The sequence below is a fragment of the Megachile rotundata genome, chromosome 8 (assembly GCF_050947335.1).
Source record: "Megachile rotundata isolate GNS110a chromosome 8, iyMegRotu1, whole genome shotgun sequence".
NCBI classification, from domain to species: domain Eukaryota; kingdom Metazoa; phylum Arthropoda; class Insecta; order Hymenoptera; family Megachilidae; genus Megachile; species Megachile rotundata.
Window position 1 is genome coordinate 14,006,050 of NC_134990.1, and position 11,795 is coordinate 14,017,844.

At 36.8% G+C, this 11,795-nt stretch overlaps 1 protein-coding gene across 3 annotated transcripts in view; it reads left to right on the top strand.

Annotated features, from left to right (window-relative positions):
* Positions 1 to 11,795, top strand: part of LOC100882239 (transmembrane protein 114) — a 40,125-nt gene that overhangs the window by 22,891 nt on the left and 5,439 nt on the right. Inside the window, exons 2-6 of one of the 3 annotated variants that reach the window (XM_076535034.1) lie at positions 5,113 to 5,265; positions 5,371 to 5,983; positions 7,517 to 7,763; positions 11,433 to 11,510; positions 11,656 to 11,793. In XM_076535034.1, the coding sequence (XP_076391149.1) occupies positions 5,951 to 5,983; positions 7,517 to 7,763; positions 11,433 to 11,510; positions 11,656 to 11,793 (496 nt within the window). In that variant the 5' untranslated portion in view covers positions 5,113 to 5,265; positions 5,371 to 5,950. The remainder of the gene's footprint in view (positions 1 to 5,112; positions 5,266 to 5,370; positions 5,984 to 7,516; positions 7,764 to 11,432; positions 11,511 to 11,655; positions 11,794 to 11,795) is intronic. The other 2 variants (XM_076535033.1, XM_076535032.1) reach the window with 2 other exon arrangements.

Below are 11,795 nucleotides of genomic sequence, written 5' to 3' on the forward strand. Positions count from 1 at the left end.
GCTGCATTATTACGCGTTGAATTACTACGCGTTGGATATTCACACGCTGTATTACTACGCGTTGGTTAACTACGCGTTGTATTACTACGCGTTGGATTACTAAGCGTCGGTTAACTACGCGTTAGATTTCTACGCTTAGAATTATCACGCGCTGCATTATTACGCGTTGGACTACTACGCGTTAAATATCCACGCGCTGGATTATTACGCGTTAGATATCCACACGCTGTATTACTACGCGTTGTATTACTACGCGTTGGATTACTACGCGTTGGATTACCACGCGTTGCATTACTACGCATTGGATAACTACGCGTTATTCGAAGCCGCCGCTCTCGCATCTGCGCATGCGTAACCCTCGCGCTCTGATTGGTCCGTGTTTTTCCTTAATAATTCAAAAACGAAGCTTCATACCCCATTTTTGCAAAGGGAAATCTTATTCAGAATCACGTCAGCTATCCCTCATTTCAGGGACCTACACTAGTTGTGTCACCCTGCATTTTACTATGTTACATTCTTATATTTTACTCTACTACATTTCCTGATAATACGTTTATACTGTATATTGTTACATTCACTATATTAATTTCATAATTTACTGTATTACACTCACTATAATATTTTTATACTTTCTTATATTATATTTTTGCTATATTAAATTTATTCTTCATATGTAACTTTTGCATTACTAACTCAAATTAATTCTTACATTATAAAGGATGATTTAATTATTCAATACAGTGATGGAATATCAAGTACCAAAATAGTCTTCCTATTTTTTACAATCAGGTAAAAAGAACAATATAATATTTAAAAAATAAGAAATAGTCTAAAATTAAATTGCTGTTCAATAATATTCACATATTGAATTTTTACTAATCATATTTTTAATGAATTAATTTTACTACACCCTGTTTCACATCCCAGTAAATTTCAACACTGTACATACCTAATGATTTTCATAAAAATTCTCCTATAAAAACATTTCAATCATCTTTAAACATTTTATATATTCCACATTTAAATGCACATTCGACAATGATAAATTGTTACTCACAAACAGTGCCAACTTTAAGAATGAATAACGATCGAACAACCGCAATTAAAAAAACACCGATCAGAATGCACTCGTTACGAAACAATGCAAAATTTACAATCCACAATGTACAATGAGATGTCTGTCAGTCGATGCTCCCTTGCCAAACTCATCTATGTTTCACGGTCTATTTTCTCTGTCAAGCTCTGGCGTACGCCGAATCTCGACAAAAATCTAAAAATGATCCGCATAAAATTTCGACTTTAAAATCCCGAAACTTTTTGACCGTCCTATTTTCGTTTTTCGAATCACGAGACTGCGTCGGGGTATTACATTTCAGCGAGTCGATTTCGATTCGTTTACTATCGTTATAATTAGCAGACTATATACTTGTCAGAATGTATGAGGTAAAAAAAGATTGGGGGAGATAGGCGGATTATGTGGAAAAACGATATAAATCTGGATTAAATTTACGATTTTAGCATTGGAAGATATTTTGTGTATTATTCTGGTTTATTATTGGGAATTTTAGTTCACAGTTTTATTTTATTATTCTAAATTTTATTGGAGTTATTTTATTTTATTATTTTAAATTTTATTTTATTATTCTCAATTTTGTTGGAGTTATTTTATTTTATTATTCTGAATTTTACTGAAAAATTTATTTTACTTTTTATTATTAGTCTTCGTTAAATTAGTGTAAGAGGGTTGGAAGACCTTGATATTTGAGAAGGAATTATTTTATTTTATTACTTTGAGTCCTACTAAAGACTCTACTTAATAATTCTGAGTCCCACTAAAAATTTATTCCACTAATTCTGAATTTTACCAAAAAATTATTCCACCTAACCTACGTAACCACCCTCCGACTCGACCGATAAATCCCCAGCACCTTTCCCCATTTGCAAAGTTTTATTTACACGTGAACCCGTACATTAGGTCCACCATTAGCCAATCTCAGCTTCGAAATATTCTCTATTTTCTCTTTCCCCGAAGATAACAGGATAATTCTTCTGTGAAATAACGACGAGCGCCGATCGTAAAGTCCCGTGAAGAATACCACAGTCGTCCAGACACCCGACTCCATTATCATAATTCTACAGTTAAAAACTTCGCGCTAGTTGCGTTTTTGTTTTCAAGTATATCAGAAGGCAATTCCGTGGAATTGGTTTAAAATTAGTCGCTGGAGAGTTTATTTATCGTGTATGAACGACAGTCGGTGTCGTGTATCTTTCGCATTATTTTTAGACACGACACTAGTTCGAACATTAGCGTATTAACATACCTCTCTTTTCCGTTAAACGATAAATTGCAAATATTTTAATTGGATAATCCGCAAATCTGTGATGATGTAGTGCGACACTAGTCAAAACGACGGTTTCGGGTTTCGCGTTTGATATTACTTTGTCGCTACGCTTTCATACTGTCATATTTCGAGGTAAAGGATGGTTGTGTGCTTCGGTTAATTCTTCGGTATTCGCTCGTTTATCACGCATTCTCAAAAATAAGTTATTTCTGAGATAATTCTTTCTACATAAAGTCTCCGATTAAATTTTAATAGCGATACACGATATCTCGTTACAGAAATAATTATTAGACATGTTAGAATATCTTCGTACAAGAAAAATACGTGAAAAAGAGCTTGATGTGTTAAGTTGTTCGGGCAGACGGTAGTAAAAGCAACACGAACGGAATTATGACACGTTCCGGCAAAAGTATTCTGTCTTGCCAAATTATTTCAAGCTCGCGGCGGCCACTCCGTGTTTCTTTTTGTTGGCTTCGTTATAACAAATACGTCGTGTCCGCAGCTTATTCTCGATTCCTCTGCGCTTTCTTCATTTTCACGCGCGTCATTCAACGTGGCGTTCGCTCGTTTATTCCTCGCGATATACTTCGTCCATGACAATAACGTGTTTTGCATAGTCGTTAAAACTGGATTTATTAATAAATGCCACGGTAACGATGGTATTGTGAGGCAGAACAAGTACTCTATAGTCGTATTCTTAGAGTCGATTTTTAGGTAGATTTACGGAACCCATCAGAATGATGGATTTTAGGTTTCTTGTTTTGAGTTTCAGAAATTATTGGGAAGCTTTTGTCAAAATATTAACTTTTGTCAACATAAACAATCATGTATATTTTATTTCTTTGTCTGGTTTATTTCTTGGTCTGATCAGACGTGCGTTAATTTAGTGTTAAATTATTCCCTAGTATTCTTAAATTATGTCGTATCTAAAGCTCTAATATCTCAAGACTGCAAATATTCTTGTATTCTCAGATTTCCAAATAAGTAGATTTATAGTTAAATTCGAAGATCCCTAGATTTATAATAACCCCAAATTCTCAATATCTCTACTTTCTAAATATCCCTAGATTCACAGTATCCCTAGCTTCCAAATATCCCTAAATTCCCCAGTACCCTCTCTGAATTCCAAATTCCCTAGTACCCTTGCTCTGAATTCCAAATTCCCTAGATTCCAAAGTCCTTAGATCCCAAATTATTTAGATTCCAAATTTCCCAAATTTCTAATTCCCTAAATTCGAAATTCCTTTTATTCAAAATTCCCTAGATCCCACATTCTCAAGAATCCAAATTCTCTAGATTCAAAACTCTCAAAATTTCAAATTCTCTAGATCCCAAATTCCCTAGATCTCAAATTTCTTAGATTCCAAATTCTCTAGATTCCAAATGCTCTAAATTGCAAATTCCCTAGAATCCAATTTCACTAAATTCCAAATTCCCTATATTCGAAATTCTCTAAATTCCAAATTACCTAGAATCCACATTCACTAAATTCCAAATTTCCTAGATTCCAAATTCCCTAGATTCCAAATTCTCTAAATTCCAAATTCCCTAGATTCCAAATTCTCTAAATTCCAAATTCCCTAAAATCCAAATTCACTAAATTCCAAATTCTCTAAATTCCAAATTCCCTAGATTCCAAATTCACTAAATTCCAAATTCCCTAGATTCCAAATTCCCTAAATTCCAAATTCCCTAAATTCCAAATTCCCTAAATTCCAAATTCCCTAAATTCCAAATTCCTTAAATTCAAAATTCCCTAAATTCCAAATTCTCTAAATTCTAAATTCCCTAAATTCCAAATTCCCTAAATTCCAAATTCCCTAAATTCCAAATTCCCTAAATTCCAAATTCCCTAAATTCCAAATTTCCTAGATTCCAAATTCCCTAAATTCCAAATTCCCTAAATTCCAAATTCCCTAAATTCCAAATTCCCTAAATTCCAAATTCCCTAAATTCCAAATTTCCTAAATTCCCAATTCCCTAAATCCCAAATTCCCTAAATTCCAAATTCCCTAAATTCCAAATTCCCTAAATTCCAAATTCCCTAAATTCCAAATTCCCCAAATTCCAAATTCCCTAAATTCCAAATTCCCTAAATTCCAAATTCCCTAAATTCCAAATTCCCTAAATTCCAAATTCCCTAAATTCCAAATTCCCTAAATTCCAAATTCTCTAAATTCCAAATTCCCTAGATTCCAAATTCGCTATATTCAAAATTCCCTAGATTCCAAAGTCCCTATGTTTGAAATTCTCGAGATTTTAAATTCTCGAAATTCCGAATTCCCTATATTCGAAATTCCTTAAATTCCCAATTCCCTAAATCCCAAACTCCCTATATTCAAAAGTCGCTAGATTTTAAATTTCCTAAATCCCAAATTCACTAGATTCTAAATTCCCAAAGTTCCCAATTTCCCAGTTTCCCACTATCCCAAGATTGTTAGTATTCCTAGATTCCAATTATCCTTAGATACCTAATGTCCATAGAATCCTAATATTCCTATTAATTGCTTCTAATATATCCCTAGGTATCTATGATCCATAGATCCCTAATATTCCTACTAACATCTCTAGATCCCTGCAACTATAGTTTCTTACAACCACATTCTTACAACCCTATACCCATTAGTCCCTATATTTCCAAATCTCTGAAATTCCAAATACTAAAATAAACGCAGTATATTGCAATTTTAGTATTTCTCCGAACAGCCCGGATAAATGATACGGTATCACGGTGAAATGAAATGAATAATAGGGTCTTTTTCTCTTGAAGAGAACGTGTGTGGTCCTGATTTATCGTTCGAGATATAAAATAACGATACACAGATCTCATAAGATGCCAACTTTCTCGTGTTAAATTTGCGCTAATTCAAAGTGGGTCTTCATGCCAAAAGTTGTTCATCCATCACGATCGCGTGGTCGCGAAGTGCGTAGTCAATTAACGCGTTTATGGACTTTCGCGTACACTTTCGTTCGTTATCGCACGTGCGATCTGATTTTCAGCGTGAGTGATCGAACGTGTTTGTTTCAGATGTTCCGGAAATCGCAGTGCGATGCAGTGAAATAGCGGAAGAGAAAACGAAAGTCGTCGTTTGTGCATTCGAAAACAACCAAGGAAATGGAAGCCACTGAATGGAAGATCGCTGAAAACAGTGGCGAAAATCATCGAAACGAGTGCCTGAATGAAATAAGAAAAATATGTGAGAATTGAAGGGGAAAGTACAGGAAGAAAAGAAGATTTTGTAGAAACATTTAACGAAGGGGTGGAACGTTTTAGTTACAGATTTAACACGATGCATTAAAACATAAGGCAATCATAAATTACAGTAATAAAATATTTAATTAAATCGATGAACTACCGAATCTACAATTGAAAAACTAAAATGTGTTTCAAGTTACCTTAATACCACGGTAAATAAATTCTATGAACAAGTTACTAAATTTTTGTACAAAACTGTTCATATCACGTGACAATGTTACCTCTACAGTATCGCGAAACCAGTGTGGTGGTGCTTTAATTTCGTAGAACAATTAAGCCAGTTCACAAAGGAAACGTGGAATCGCCACGTGCAATCTAATTTATATTCTGGGTGCTCAAAGCTTCAAACGAAATGGCTAGTCGAATGAAGGCGTTGTACAACCAGGTATGAGATCAATTTTTGTCGCTTCGAATCTGCATTCATTGCGAGATCCACGTTCTTTTTTATTTTCTGCATTATACTATAACGATTACTGCATTTAATGATGACTGCATTTGGTAAAATATTGTTATCAAATTTGTTCAATTATAGTGAACAGTCAGTTAATAGTACGTAGTCAATTATTTTCAATTTTGGTAAACATTCAATTGCTAGTAAGTAGTCCATTAAGTTCAATTTTGGTAAATAATTAATAGCTAGTGAGTATTTAATCACTTTCAATTTTAGTTCAGATTCCGAATTCCTTGAATTCAAAATTCCCTAGATTCCAAATTCCCCAGGTACCAAATTCCTCTATTTCAAAATTCCCTAGTTTCCAAATCTCAAATTTCCAAAACCCCAAATTCCCTAGATTTGAAATTCCGCAAATCCCAAATTCCCCAAATCCCCAGTTCCCCAAATCCCAAGTTCCCTGAATTCCAAATTCCCCAAATCCCAAATTCCCCAAATCCCAAATTCCCTAAATCCCAAATTCCCCAAATTCCAAGTTCCCCAAATCCCAAGTTCCCCGAATTCCAAATTCCCCAAATCCCAAATTCCCCGAATCCCAAATTCCCCGAATCCCAAATTCCCCGAATCCCAAATTCCCCGAATCCCAAATTCCCCGAATCCCAAATTCCCCGAATCCCAAATTCCCCGAATCCCAAATTCCCCGAATCCCAAATTCCCAAATCCCAAATTCCCCGAATCCCAAATTCCCCGAATCCCAAATTCCCCGAATCCCAAATTCCCCGAATCCCAAATTCCCAAATCCCAAATTCCTAAATTCCAAATTCCCCGAATCCCAAATTCCCCAAATCCCAAATTCCCCAAATCCCAAATTCCCCAAATCCCAAGTTCCCCGAATCCCAAGTTCCCCGAATCCCAAATTCCCCGAATCCCAAATTCCCCGAATCCCAAATTCCCCGAATCCCAAATTCCCCGAATCCCAAATTCCCCGAATCCCAAATTCCCCGAATCCCAAATTCCCCGAATCCCAAATTCCCCGAATCCCAAATTCCCAAATCCCAAATTCCTAAATTCCAAATTCCCCGAATCCCAAATTCCCCAAATCCCAAATTCCCCAAATCCCAAATTCCCCAAATCCCAAATTCCCCAAATCCCAAATTCCCCAAATCCCAAATTCCCCAAATCCCAAATTCCCCAAATCTCAAATAAAACTAAATAGTCAATTGCTAATAAGTAGTCAATTACTTTCAATTATACTAAACAGCAAATTACCAGTAACTTCAACCACAGTGGTGACCTACACTGGTACCAATTACTTATTAATTTCTTGATTATCTTGATTATTTCTAGAAAATCGGAAATCTATATGTTAAGGTGTTTTAATAGAATAACCATAATTCAAAGAGTATTCAAACAAAAAATACATTAATACCACACACGTACAAAATCCTCGACTTTTCAGACATTTTTTCATTTCTTCCCTGAGAGAGAAAATATAATATTTAACACTTCACTAAATTTGGGACACAGGTGATGTTCGAGAGGCGAATACTTCTCGGCTGCACCGTTCTCGTGGGACTATCCATATGCATATGGGCAACTGCCATTGGAACCGATTATTGGTTCACCGTCAAAGCACCAAATGATACAGGACTACCCCTCGGAGATGCTGGAAAGGCTGGCAGAAGATTGATATACAAACATATGGGCCTCTGGAGAGGCTGCATTCAGGGGCTAGCACCGGAATCCGAAAATTCGACCGTCATGGTACCTTACGGTAAGTGGATAATATTTTTTTATATGGATAAGTTATTACCTCGTTATTACCTCGCTTCTTCTATTATCGACTTACCATATCTTACTGTAAATCGGCTTTCCATATCTTACTGTAAATCGACTTTTCATGTCTTACTATAAATCGATTTAACATATCTTACTATAAATCGATTTTCCATATCTTACTATTCGTTCGACGAATTAAACGTCACGGTAGAAGTAACCGTATTTTGTGGGAGATACGTGAGAGTAGAATATTGGAAGGAATATGGTCATATATTGAGAGGCATACTATGAAGGTAGCTGTGGTAGATTCTTGTGAGAGTTATGCGTATTATTAAGCACTGTATTTGCAGTATGTTGTGTTTGATAGGTGTATTAGTCAAATGTTGCATTTGCTACGTGCTGTATTTGACACGTGTTAATACTATCATGCGTCGAATTTACTTTGCGTTGAATTTGCAGCGCGTCAAATTTGTTGTGCGTTGAATTTGCTACGCGTTGTATTTTCCACGCATTGTATTTGCTACGCGTTAAATTTACTGTGCGTCGAATTTATTACGCGTTAAATTTACTGTGCGTCGAATTTACTGCGCGTTAAATTCGCTGTGCGTCGAATTTGCTGTACGTTGAATTTGCTACGCGTCGATTTTGCTATGCACTGTATTTTTCACGCGTTGTATTTACCACACGTTGAATTTACTGTGCGTCGAATTTGCTGTGCGTCGAATTTGCTGCGCGTCAAATTTGCTGTGCGTCGAATTTGCTGCACGTCGAATTTTTGTGCGTTGAATTTGCTACGCGTCGAATTTTCCACGCGCTGTATTTACCACGCGTTGGAGTTACTGTGCGTCGAAGTTACTGTGCGTCGAATTTGCTGCGCGTTGAATTTGTTGTGCGCTGAATTTGGCACGCGTCGTATTTTCCACGCGCTATATTTGCTACGCGTTGAATTTACTACGCGCCGAATTTACTGCGCGTCGAATTTGCAGTGCGTTGAATTTGCTACGCGTTGAAGTTACTGTGCGTTGAATTTGTTGTGCGTTGAACTTGGCACGCGCCGTATTTTCCACGCGCTATATTTGCTACGCGTTGAATTTACTACGCGTCGAATTTGCTGTGCGTCGAATTTGCTGCGCGTCGAATTTGCAGTGCGTTGAATTTGCTATGCGTTTAATTTGCTACGCGTCGAATTTGCTACGCATTGTATTTTCCATGCATTGTATTTGCTACGCGTCTAATTTGCTACACGTCGAATTTACTGCGCGTCGAATCTACTACGCGTCGAATTTGCTACGCGTTGAATTTATTACGCGTTGTATTATCTACGCACTATATTTACGCGTTATATTCGTCACGCGTTAATATTACCATACGTCGTGTTTTCCATGCGTTATATCTGCTGTGCGTCAAATTTGCTACACACTGCATTTGCTATGCACTGTATTCGTCACGCGTTAATATAACCACACATCATATTCGCCACTGCCTCATATTACAACCCACTCTATTTAGCCACACATTACATCTGCCACTAATTGCACCTCCCACATCTCACCATACAATCATACCTTCCATACACTCCTACACCACAATATCAAAGATTAAACAATCAATCTAATACATCACCAAATATTCTCCACACACTTTCCGCAATATAACAAAAGCTCACAATATCCAAAGTATCCTCTCCATATCAGAGTATAACCTATTACCAACCTAACAAATTCAACGAAGTGTAAAGTGTGTCGAACCTTAAACTCTTCCTTTTGTGCCAATAATTAAACGAACACTAACTTGATCATGTCTTTCTCGAATATAGTCTGTATAAATTAAAGAGTTCCAACAGGTGCGATGATATGCCAACGCGTAACAGTGGCGTTGTTTCAAGATAAACGGGAACATTTGTCAGGGTAAATGCATTATCGTAATTAACGCTGTCCGACAGAAATTTAATGCCATTTTGATATAATACTCTGCGAGCACATTATCGACGAAAATCGCGTTGCAGATCAAGCTGCAAACAGAATAACATTTTTAACGGAAACATAATAACATTTTTCGATGTTCGGATAATACACAATTGCAGTCACAGCAAGATATATTATACTGTTTCGGCGTTGAAACCCCTTTTCTCGCGCGTGCTGTTTTCATCATTTGCCTCGAGCCGATGCTCTCCAACCGACTTTGATTTACGGCATTGTTAGTTAAAGAAGGCGCGATATTCGTTAAATATGTCATGCGGAGTTTTACCACGCCTCGATAAAGCTGACCGGATTATAAACTCCTCGTTATACTTCGCTTATAACGTTTATTTCTGCTTCGCCGGAGATGAACGCTCGTTTTTGTCGATCCTTCACGGCAAAAAAGCGTGGTTTCTCTCGCGAATTTCTACCGAAGGACGACCGAAATAATGTACGAGAACCCCTGCATCGTTTCGCGCTTCGCAGTTAATCATCCTGTGTCAGGAACCGAGTCACGTGTCATCTACACTGTTCCACATACGCACTCCATCATGCACGTCAGGATTACTGAATTAGACAACTGTAATATCTCAATGAACCTTCAGACTAATCTGTTCCCATTATTATGACTTAATGTGCATTAAAATGTTAGGGAGACATGTGGAGCATGCGAGTAGACACATGTGGAGTATGGGGATCTAAGGAGACACGTACTCGAGGATGTCTCAAGGGATGTACAAATTACTGATACAGAAATCTAGAGATCTAGGGATTTTAGTAATGTAGAGTTGCGAGATTGTATGGAAGATATGGACATGTAGGGAGATATGAACATGTAGGGATCTGGAGATATCTGGTTGCAAATGTAGATTTTTGAAGACAGAAATTTGGAGACACAGAGATCTAGAAGTACCTAGGAACTAAGTAATGATCTAGAAATAACCTAGGAAGTCCCCAAATTACAATATGTATAGATCTAGAGATCTAGAAAAGATGGTATTTAAAAATTCAAAATTAATAGTATCTTAAACGTAGAAGTCCCCAAATAATAGTGTCCATGTCCCCAAAAAGCTAAAAACAATGCCACCTATAAATCTACAAATCTGCAAATCTAAAAATGTAAATGATGGTATTTCCAAATAATGACCACAGATCTAAAAATACAGGGAGGATGGTATCTAAAAATCTATAGATCCAGAGATTCTGTATCTAGAAAATTAAAAAATGTATCTCGATACGAAACAAGCGCACCTCACCTGTCAATCAATTAAAAAGTGATATCTAATCAATCGATCTTCGGCAAATATTCCTGAAGGATCGTAGTCAAAGAGTCAAGTACAGCAATGTCAATGTCACGACGAAAAGTATGGTTTGAAAAGTCAATGCAGTCAACGACACTTCATGCACGAGTATCGTGATTTGAAATCGAGTAGATTGAATCTCAAGATAAATACGAACATTAATTTTTATCTTGAACGGAATCGCGTTTTATTGATTATGACGTTATTATCTGTTGAGCCACGCTTAAACAGATGCCCGTAAAAATAACTTAATGCGACACGGGACGTTCCGGGCGAATGCAGATAATTCGAGATGAGAAAATAAATGACGAATTTGCGAGAAAATGAAAACAAACGATTATATTGAACGAGATTATGCTTGGATTCGTTTGTGCCATTTATCTGAGATTTTAACTGTTCTTTCAGAGGTGTGCAAGAATCTGGACATGTTCCCGACTGATAGACAAATCGATTTGGACCCTGGATTAGACAAAAACGTCGTCAGTAAGTAAAAAGCGCCGTAAAATTCCTTGAGAATCCTTCGATCGCTTTTGAATTATGTATCAAGGTCATCGAACATCCTTTGAGCAAGAATATTCTCACAATTACATTTCATAATTCCGACGTTTCTGAAGTGCGATACTTTTAGATTATTCTAGGACGCAGGTGTCTTTCGCAATAATCAGCTTGTTCGTGATGATAATGGGCTTTTGCTTCTCGATCTACACGTTCCGCAACCCACGGTATATGTTCAAGCGACTGGCAGGAGGAATACACTTTATCAGCGGT